Here is a 12,186-nt window from a genome sequence, read left to right as displayed (position 1 = left end):
TTTATTAACTATATAATTATTGTGTTAGTTGAATTATTAAATTTATATCAAGTTATAATGTTTTAAGAACAAACATAAAATAAATTCTTTTAATACATTTTATAATTTTAAAGTTTTAATTAATATGCCCGGGTTGAACCCGGGTTATTAACTAGTGAACATAATATAATCAAATTTTATCTCTATCTCTACTACATTATAAAACATTTGTTCTCTAAAATTTTTTTAACTTTTCAACAATATACACCTACTAATGCATAATGTACAATACATCTATATACATCTCAACTACTCATTTTTCTCTCTCCCTAAATCTCAACCACTCATTTTTCTCTTTCCTACATAAATCTTTTTATTCTCTAACTCATTCAAAATTTTTTATCTCAAAAATCGTACATCGATAAATTATAAATATTTGATGGGTGTCCTTAAAATTTCATATTCTTTTATTAGAGATGTCATTTGATATATTTTCGACGAATTTTTAAATGCGAGGGCAGAGCCTGTATGACCAAGGCATTTAACTATCACACTCTATAATCTATCACCCCCATCATTTTACCGCGACAACGTGCGGATACTTTGTCTTGTTATGTATAAAACATTAGGGTTATGTATGAAAATTCGGTAATAGTCGTGCGTTGTAACATGTTGTATAACTTGAAGAGTTGGCAGTAACGCACTTTTTAACATAATGACTTACACTTGTGTTTGCTAGCCTTGCTACTCATCATGTAATCCAAGAGATCGAGCCTTTTGTTCTTGACACTATATCTTCTAGGTGTATAGGTGCATCTTACAAAAGTTAAGGAATGATACAAGTACTTGGTTATTTGCTTCTATCTATAGTCCTTGTAATCATAGTAGCAATTACAATAATAGACACCATCCATATATAGCTTAATTTGGTCCGTTCACAATTGTGCCAAAACTACCAACTCTACACGCAGGATTAAACCATGTGCGACGTACCACGTCACCATTTGAAATTGGAACAATCTCCATATTGACAAAAAATCACTTTCAAAACGCATATCCAAATCCAAACAAATCATCCATTAATCTCTACTAATCAAACATAAATTCTTCTAAATTCGATTAATTACATTTTTGGAGTGGATTAACAGCTGTGATTAGAGAATATTAACATCAATATTGTGTCATTTTTCTCGTTCTTTCATCTTGCTAGTTGATTAATTAATTAGCTGAATTTCTGCTGAATAAAGTGTCTGCATATAAACTGTTTGATGAAAAGCCTGAGTGAATATATTTTTTGTGGAGTAGATTAGCAAAACTTCTTATACACATCTAAATATCTAAAACCATTAATATATATCTACCTTTATATATCTGAACTCTATGATAAGTTATATACTTGTATACATATATATATGGCTGAGCTAATCTTGCAGAGTTATTACTTTATGATCATGTTCTTTTTAATGCGACATCTCTCCATGATACCTATAGTGTCCGAAATTGAGATAGATCGTGGTCAATAACGATTGCTGGCATGGCATGGTCGGAGGGTCAATAATAAGAATAGTTGAGGTGGAAAACGAATGATTAATTATTGTTGAACTTTCTGATTGAACACAAAATGGCAGTTATAGCTAATACAGAGTGTAACATGATACAAATCACTATTCTTTTTTCATTTGTGTCTTTTTTCTTATTTTTAAGTTTTTTTATTTTTATGGAACGGCATACAATTCACTATTCTGTTTGCATTTGGTTATATTCATTTGGCAAAACTAGACTTGTTAAAGAATTATCTCATTTAACAAAAAGTAATGCACAATAAGATACTAAAGCTCAAGGACATACATTTGCTCTGATGAAAGACAATGAAGATTAAGGAATCGATTGCTTCATATGAATATGCCACTCGTCAATAAATGCCATTTTATCAGGATCCATACTTGGCACTTCCCAAGTGTCAAGTATTTTTACAATCTCTTTCGTGCTACCAAACAACTTAGCAGCGGCCTTAACACTAGCATCCCGTTTCTCTATGGCACTTCCATGGCATTTCCTCATTATAACTCGTGGTATGTTGGTGAAACAAGCACACAGTATGTCTGCAATCATGCTGGATAATAGTGCAAACAACTCCTCTTCACTTATAGGTTGGACGTTGCTTTGGTAGCTAAGCAAGATTGTTCGTGTAATACGGTACATCGAATTGGCAAGAATTAAGTTCTTAGGATTGTTCTTTATTACTTCTTCATTGTTAGTATCAATTTGCTTGACAATTTCTTCTCCTTTGTCCGCGAACCACTGAAGAATCTCGATTGATGTTTTCCCTCTATAAGCACTTGTTTCCAAACTATTCTCTAACCACATGGACTTGTGTTCGACCTCGTGCCACAAGTTCATAGTTGCCTTTTGGATATTTCCAAATTCACAAGTATTATTGAGGCTTTCTTCCACAAGATAAGTGTACAAAAGACCTTCGCGCACACTTTTGAACAAGCTATCAACTTTTTCCTTGCAAATAGCAGGGAGAGCAATGGCAATGCATGTCAAAGTTACTACCGGCAAACTCCAACAATTAACAAGTCTAAAGGAAGTTAGAGGTAGAACTTGATCGTTGTCAAAGTTCTGCACTCCTCTAAATCCTTTATACTTCTCAAGAAGCATCAAAAGATTCTTTCGTTGTTTCTTCTCTGCCTTTTTGATCAGGTGATCTATAGAACTAGAAATGCGTTTGAGCATTCTTTCACCAAGCTCGATCTCATCTTCAAGTTTCAAAATGTAATTCCGAAGGTCTTCATTTATTTCATCAGCTCTTGGGGTGTTAGGTGACCCTAACAGCCTTGACATGTGTGACTTCCACCAATATGAACAATACATGACACAAATCAGAAGCACTACAGGAACGAGCCCGATCGTTTTGCTTAATACGACAATTATCTTCTGAGTCCCTATGCAAATGTCTAGAAACATGTTTTTCAGATTAAGGACGAGAGTTCTTGACCTAGAGCGAGTTGATAAATAACGTATATGACTTTCTTTCCACTCAGCCAACTCTTGAATCCAGTAATTTTCAACTTTGAAGACCATGAATTGCTTCTTATTCTGTTTAGTGAATAAGTTGAAGTTCACAATCGTAAAACATCTCAATATTGGAGCAATACTACCCACTATTACTCCAATGGACTGTGTTATTGCAATGAAATACATAGACCACTTATAATCTGATTCCTCGCCGGGAGGAGACTTACCCCATACAATGGCATACATCATCATAAGGATGTACGGGAGTAAGCTATACAGACAAGTTATGCCAGAAGTAATTGATAACGGGTTAATGGCCATCAGAGTTTGAGGACTACCAATTTCCGCCATAACCCAATATCTTCTCAAATATTGGTTTAGTTTCTCAACAGTAGACGCTAAGCTATCTTGACCATCTAAAGTTCTTTTTGTGGCATCTTGGTATTTGATTTCTAAAATTTTCTTACAAGCAGGAATCGTTATAGCCGAAGAAATCAACGTTATCAATAGCCAGAGTGACATAGCCACATAGCTTTGTGCTATATAATTCATGAAATTCATGACAATGGCAGGGTAAGCTATGTCCCCAGGAATTTCTGGATCATTTATAGCACCAGTACTAATTTGAATGCATATATTTACAACGACACTGATAACAAGAATAGTGAAACCTGTGACATTTGCAAGCAGTGTATTATTATCCATAAATGCCAAAGAAGGAATTAAGTTAGCCATCATCGTGCACATGAAGGCCATGCTTCCTATCTTGGTTGCTTGATCCAAGGATTTCTTGTACAAACTACTTAGATCCATAGGCAGTTTCATGGCTATGGCTATCAACGTGATAGAAGCAGCATTGAGCGTGAAATATCTACATGGAAACCAAAATTTTCTATTTCGGAAACCATGCAATAAATCAACTCCCATGGCAAGGGTACAAAATAAGGATGCTAATGCAATGTAGATCCCTATCCATACCATAGGCTTGCCAAACATATCTTCATATTCCAAATCTTCTATCCGTGTACAATAATAAAACAAGGGGCCCACTTTTTCAGATGGTTCATTAGCCAAACTGCCTACAATATCCAGACAATCTTTAGCTGAAAGGCCCATATAGTACAAAGTTTGTAAGTGAGGTGAATATTATGTACAATTTGAGTGAAGTTAATATATTTTTTTTCATGAAATATGAAGAAAGAAACTAAGCATACACCTCTCATATAAGAGGTTTAGATGTATATCATATTTAGATATTTCCAAGAACTTACACTTGCACCCTAATTTCTTGGCATTTGAAATCAAATGCTTATTTTATTTCATAGAGACTTTGATATGTTGAAGTTTCACATTTTTTTACTTTTATCTTCATAGCTCTATCATTTGATAGGCGAATTAATAAGTATATTAGATCATAGTATTTGTTTTTTTTTTTCTTAAATTTTTTTTATCATGTCGGTTTAATTATATATAACAAAAGATTTGAGTCACTTAGACATATTTGTCCAATATATATGGTTGAACACCATGGTTTAATTGTTAAAACAATGAAGTTGAATATGTTAACATCTACTATTAAAATATAAATTAAGATTTTAAAAGGATAATATTACAATTCAATTTGTAATTATACATGCACCGAAACTCCAAACAGGTAGCCGTACCCGTTTCCGAAACTCCATGGAAACGTTTCCTCATACGAAACACGTATGAAACATTCCCTATAATTTTCTATAGATACCGAAACGTTTCTTTGAAGTTTTCATACGGTTTCTAATTAATATCAAGGATTTAAAGGACTTTTTCTAATCCCCAAACCCAAACATGCTATATTATATACAATTTGATCAATATTTAAATTTTTATATTCCAAAACCAATTATTAAACACTAAACATTCAATGAGTGATCACTAATCAAGCATGTATTATACAGTTCTACATATATAATTATACATAATCTCTCAAATCTCAAGTCTCTCTGTATGAAAAATTGATATAATTTATATATGTATATATTTTATTGCCGTACCCGTATCCTGAATTTTTTAGTTTTGTCATTCCCCGTTCCCGTACCCCTTTCCTGTACCCATTTCGGTGCTACATAGATTATACATGCATGGTTCCCATTTTACACCGGCTTTCTACTTGCTTGACTTAGAAAACTAGACTTATCCTAATCATTCGTCAAATAACCATGTCAATATGTCATTACAAAGAAATTTGTAGTGATTAGGACTTTTAGTGAGTACCTTCACCTACCCATTGACTGACTTGGTCCATTAACTGTGGAGCGATGTATCTCCCGTCAATGGTGTGATCATATCACTTGAACACTTATGAAGAGATAACAATATGCAATTAATTTACGTTAGCTTTTATACAATGCGTATAAAAATATCAAGTACGAGGGTTTTAATACTCGTGCTACGCACGCCGTGTTTTAAATATATTGTTTGCATGTATTTTGTTTTCGGTTTTTTAAATAATTAATGAAAATTGTTTCACAAAATCATATTATTTATCAGCTTACAAATAAAAAAGCATAATAATAAGCAGAAAATGAATAAAAAATTTCAGGTCAAATAACTTGTTACAGAGATTCGGAAATCCCTCAAATTAAGAGACCGAAATGTTTTAATTATTCTAAATTCATTAGGCAAGATCTCACTCTCTACTACTAAATGCATGTTTTGTTTTATCTCACATGTGATACTTTCGAAAAGTTCTAATGGTATCATAAAACAACAATGTGCGATTCTACCACCTAGCAGAAGCAACATCTATTCATGTATCGACACGTGAATCATGAGTGGATTTTAATTGACCTCGTGAAAAATTTGTTTGTTTTTCTCAATATACCACCATGTATCTATAATAAAATGTACGAAAGAGTCTAACCGTATAATATTTATTGCATGGAGACATGCCAAACCAAAAAAGCCCATGTTGAGTGTAGTTTAACTAAAAGGAGAGTGATTGTTATAGTCTTGTGTGGATGATATAGATGAGAAGTTCTGTCTATTTAGTCTGCCCTTGTTGCGAGGCAACACAACTGTCAATACTGTTGTTAAGTAAAAGCAAATGTATAAACAGAAGTAACAAAAACCTTGACTCCTGTATCATGCTCGTGTGTAGTGGCTTTTTAATTTTTTATGCCTAGTTGGTATATTTTCCATTGATATGAGTGAGTTTTCCATCTGTATGTTTCGATGGTGGAAGACCCGTCCTATTCTACAATTGCATTTAAAAATAACGATCATGTTTTTACCTATTATCCCCATATAGCCAATTCCCCAAGAGGTCACAGGATCGATACTCTCGGCCTATGATTGCCCGTCAGGATTTCGTCCTGGCTTTCGTGGAGCTTTTACCGGGTGGGGGGGGGGGGGGGGAGATCGGGTAGGTTCACGGTATCCAGTCCGGATACCCGTGATCCGGCCCTTGCTGTTCTAAAAAAAAAGAATCATACACAATCGATTAAGATACAGAGATAAGTAACCAATTTTTTCCCTACAAATTGTACTACACATTAATCACTCTATAAAAACCTTCATACAACGCCCAATTCTCTTCCTGACTTTCTACATTTACCAATCAAAGGAAGTAGTCAAAAGCCAGCAAATAGAGGATCAAACACCATGAGCAAGTTCATTTAAGCAAAAATGAGCTAGGCCTGTACAACCTTGAACATTGATAAGCTTTCAAATTTTATTTCTCTTCAAACAAAACATACCTTCAGCAATCATTTCTCCAGTTGCTTTATTCTTCAAAATAACAGCAGCTCCGTTGTAAGCTCCTTCTCTGCCGATAACCTTTGCTAGCTTCTCTGCATGTCCATTTCATACTTTGCATTTCCTAAACACTTTGGTCTGATCTTAGGCTCTTAGCCTTGAATTAGTAGGTGGAAGGTATCAAACTCGAACTTAAAAGCAGATCATGAGGAGATTATCGAATTTTTAAAATGCAAATAACACAACTGTTTGTAACAAAAGCAAAAGAAGTTGATAATAACAAAAAACCTGAAAAGCTGACTCATTCTAATCTATGAATCAAGATCACAAAAAACAGAAGAACTTTATTAGTTGTGGGGATTCATGGAAGAGTTTTATATTGGCTAGTGTGTGGAAACACTGACCATCTAGATATGTTTTTTCATTAATTGAAGTTGATTTTTTTTAAGGTCATTTGGACAGACTTCAACAAACCTCAAAGCATACGATTGTGTCAACGTTGGATTTCTCATGATGTAGTTCAAAATGTAGAATCTTCTCTACTGTGCGTCCAGTATTATCAAGGAAAGATTGCCAATATGCTATCATACGCATTTGGATGTTGGCCTGGTGGTTATGCCTATCTTGTTATAAAAGAATGAGTTAAAATAAATATTATATACAACTAATTGACTGATAAAAATAGGAACAACGATAAGTTTAATTACATATTTTGTCCCAAGTCTGTTACCCAACCCCACAAATTCACCCATTTTCCCACCTCAATATTGAAGGAAAAAGGTAACGGACCTTGAGCCAGGGCTCTTTGACTTTGCAAAATAATAAGTGCTTTGAAAGTGAGACACCCATGACCTTCTCACTTACAAACATGTAACCTTACATCAAGCTCAAGATCACAAAATTTCCAAAGTTTAGGTACTCACCTCATAATCAACTCCTTGGATGTAGGCATATTTAGGGTCAACTGAAGAGACTGATATCCCAATTATCTAAACATATAAAATATTTAATTTCTATGAACACAACCAATATATGGACAAAAAAATAATATAAAAATAATAGTGTCTTTCATCTCCGATCATAGTAGCACCTGGTTTCATTTACTCTAAAAACTTATATATACTTTTCAAAAACATATACAAATATTTTAATAACACTTTTATGATCAGCTTTTAGGCCATTTATAGATATAGATTCATCGAATATTAGATCTCAAGTTAGTGCACATTGAACAATTTAGTTAAAAAACATGGACATGGTACAGATTCGGAAAATATAGGGTAGCGTTTGACACATGTGAGAAGACCTTAGAACTGGATATTGTAGTAAAATGGGCCGGTTCTGGTAGGGCAGCATGTCACAATTGGGCAAATTGAATAGAGGTGAAACTCAAGCGTTAGCTAAAATGGTTGACTTGTTAACAAATATTTTCAATATATTACTATTACTATTTTATATATAATGAGTGTGCTAAATATGATTACTAACACCAAGTTATTACAACTATAGTCTAAATCTTATAAAAATTTACTTAAATGTGTTAGTTGATCTACCTCGTTTGACCGATCTAACCTATTCTCTCTCTTAGTTAAAGTGTTTGATTCAGCCTGTTTGATAGACATGTTCAATCTACATGGATTGAATCTGAAAATGAAGTGACATGCTTTCAGAAATTGATACTTATTATATGGTTACGGGAGCATGTCATCAGTTTCATAAAATAACCATCAGGATCATCCAAAGCTATCATCTTGTGATTACGAAAAAATTCAAAGAATGTTAAAGATAAAACTTTTCAAGTAGGCTAACAGTAATAACCTGAACCATACAAAAGACGTATGAAATGTTGGATTCAATGGACTCGCCCTTGAAAATATTGCTCACGGTCCTTCCTTCTCTAACCTAAATATAAAATCACTAATCAACACAGTTAGTTGATCCTCAAATTAAAAATAAGTTCTATTGGCAAATCAAATGGAACAATTTTTCTTTTTATTAGTTGCTGCTAAAATCTAGAATTGCTCATCCTATTCCATATAGGAAAGGTTGAACTTTTGAGGAAACTTTGGAAGATTTCAGCATATTTGCAACCAAGTTTGGTAGCATTTGGACAATATGAAAAGGTTCTTTAACAGCTGTTACACTTGCCACACAATGATCATAGATCATGAGCAAAGTAAGACAGCAAAATAAAAAGATGAATAGCTCATATCAGAAAATAAGTCGGATAAACTTAAGGGCGCGTTTGGTTCACAGAATGTTTTTGGAAGGAATGAAATCTTTCGAAGGAATTGGAATCTGAAGGAATGGAATTTGACGGAATGTTTTTGATTTTTTGAAGCTTCAAGTGAGGGACAGAATGAAATTCCTTCCCCTATCCCCAAGGAATGGAGATTCCATCAAATGAGGGAATGTTAACATTCCAACGGAATGTGATTCCTCCATCTTTAACCAACCAAACACGCTAAGGAATGTAATTCAATTCCAATTCCATCAAATTCCATCAAATTTTGTGAACCAAACGCGACCTAAGTTTCCAAGTAAAAAGGCCACGGTATGTTTTCCATGTAGAGAATATCCAATATAAAAATCATGTTATAAAGTTCAAATTCATGTGTCAGATTCAGCCTGCTGGGTTATCTATATCGAATAAAAAGATTAAATCAAAGAGGTTGAAATTCATGCAAAGTGATTTGGTAACATATTTTGTAATTATATAGGATTGAAGATTGAGATTATTGACCCTGCCCATTCTCACTCTTCACCAAACCCGCCAAATATCATCACCTCTACTTCAGGGTTATCACATGCCACAATGTCCCATAGCTCACTTGGTTGCATAAACTATATGCATGTTCATTAAAATTAACTGTCAGGTTGTAGTCCATACTGGGTGGCTTTGCGGTCACTGTTGTACATGTATAGGCTCAGCAGGCGTGACCTGAACGGAAATAAAGTCCTAATTTGGGTAATTAAAGACCCCATCAAAAGAAGAATTGTTGATTATAATTAACACTATGTTTCAAGCAAAGAAAGTTTTTCACAAAGATAATTACTTTTTTCGCCTCCTTTACTACTTTCCTTTATAGCTTTCCCATTACCATCAACATTCGAATCAGGTGATCTAGATTTACTTATGAATGAGTCTATTTGGTATTGTTTAATCTCATATTTAAATTAAAAACTTCAGTTAAAAAGAATGGGTCAAATGATTGAACATGTTGAAAGTTACCTAATATCTATTTTAAATATACGTGCATCATAAATCATTTATATTATTAAGTCGATTATCAGAACAATATTGTTTCTGTGGTATAGCCTAAAAGTATATAGAATCAACCAAACCCGATCGACTCATTTCCACCCATGCTAAAACATTACTTGTTTCAACTAAAACCCATTTTGACCCATAACGCACTCCACCCATCTTGTCACACTACATGTATATATATATATATATACACCCATACACGTAAACGGACACAATACATAAAGAGATAAGACTAAATCAATGACTTACAATTAGTAAACATGTGGCAGAATTCTCCAAGGACAACCTATATTTATTTGCCCAAATATTATATATCTCTGTACATCGAGCCTCATCTCTTCTCTGTCACCATATCACCAGAACTAAAATTTATGTTCAACCATAGAGCTGCAATTATATGGATCATATAGAAGCTAGATAGATCCATGTACAAAAACATCACTTTCGAGTTGTGTATCAACATTAAATTTATTTACTAAAAGTAAAGGAAGTTGCATCAAACTTGAATCAATTTTTTAAAGTTACCTTATCCCACGTAGCGAGCTAAAGGCTAATGTCCGTAACGGGTTTACAAAGTAATTGCAGTAGCGGGTTTCCAAAGTAATTGCAGTGCCTTGATATTCCCTTTCATATATAAAGAAAAAAGATAATTATTATGCATTCAAAAGCTTCTCATCTGTATCTAATAATTAATTACCTATATTCTTCTTGTGACATAAAACAGTCTTATATAGCAACCTATTTCACAATTCACAAACTATTGAATGATGCAAGATTAATATTCCCCATTCGATAATCCCGATAATGTCATGAAACACTAAATGGAGTCCCTGAGTAGATTCATTGAAGTGCTTACAATCAATCAGACTAAAAAAAAGATTCTTGTTCTAGAAAAAACTACCTACCATTGTAGCAAAATAAAATAAAAAATATTTGTAAAAACGAAAAATGAAAAGCGTCTTAATAAGTTCTTGAAATAATAAGTAACTTATCCTAATTGGATTATTGAACAAAATTGTAAAATGGATCTGTTTCTATACTTCAACATATGGAATACCTCAATTGCAGTTTCGTGAGGTTGACTGTAAACAACATGAAAGGAAGAAACCCAACAATATGTCCAGAAACAACAACCAATGCAGGTTTCATGGGCCTCCAGAATAAAGCATAGAAATATAACCCTCAAAATCAGGTCAAAATATTGGTACGGGCATGCTTAATTGTGAGGTAATAAGGCGAAAAAATGCAGAAGACGACCTTCTAACAAAATGCATAGAAATTACAGCAGAGATATCGCATTGCATTATAGATAACTTGGCATCGAATTCAATATAATCTATTGAGTACATATGTAAAAGTATTGTTAGAAGAGAGCTTTGACAGAATCTATATCAAGGTACAATTGTTAGAATTACCGGTCAGCAAAATTAGCCTCTTCGAGTTTAGGAATGTAAAGCTTTCCCCTCTGACTACACATTTTGCCACTCTCGAAATTTTAAATTCTGCCCATTTATATAAGTTATCTCAAAAACAACAAAAATAAGAGAAAGATATATAAATAAAATGAATCATTAAAATGTACATTCAGTATAGAATGTAGCATCATAGCCATATAAGATATAAAATAAGATCAAAATGGTCTTCTAGCCAAACTTTAGGGGACTGGTTTCTCTAAGCATTATCGTCGGCCCAAATCACCTAAACGACTTAACTAACAATGATAAAGTTGTATTTGAAACCAAGGAAACGCACATACCGGAAAAGAATCTGTCTTATAAGCAGCCCAAAAAAATAAAACTGTGATCATGGTTAAGTAGGTACCAAGAACGCCATCGGTGGTGAAAATCTCAGCTAATTTCTGGAGATGGCTTCCATCTGTCTTTTGATATGGTCATTATGATCCCTAAAATGAAATGGATATTAATAGAGGTAGCAAAATGGTTTGGACATCATATCAAAACAGGTCATGTTATTAGGCACTTGAGTTGGGCAACTAAATTAACTTTTTGATTACGAATAAAACAGTTTAGGAGGTCATATTTTCTTAATTCAACCCACTTGACCACTTGACCCATCCAAGTTAAAACATAAACAACGTGACATATAACAACGGCAAATATGTACATCAATAGAACGGAATAATCTATAAGGTAGTCTATCTTCTGATACTTGCATAATTCACG

General features: G+C 33.6%; 1 protein-coding gene across 1 annotated transcript; it reads right to left on the bottom strand.

Annotated features, from left to right (window-relative positions):
• Positions 1-1,854: 1,854 nt before the first annotated feature.
• LOC122604507 lies at positions 1,855-4,116 on the bottom strand. Its single transcript, XM_043777394.1, has one exon. The coding sequence runs from the start codon at positions 4,114-4,116 to the stop codon at positions 1,855-1,857; it is 2,262 nt and encodes a 753-aa protein (XP_043633329.1).
• Between the last annotated feature and the right edge of the window lie 8,070 nt (positions 4,117-12,186).

The sequence above is a fragment of the Erigeron canadensis genome, chromosome 6, assembly GCF_010389155.1.
Source record: "Erigeron canadensis isolate Cc75 chromosome 6, C_canadensis_v1, whole genome shotgun sequence".
Taxonomy (NCBI): Eukaryota; Viridiplantae; Streptophyta; class Magnoliopsida; order Asterales; family Asteraceae; genus Erigeron; species Erigeron canadensis.
This window is presented reverse-complemented; position numbering and strand designations above follow the sequence as displayed.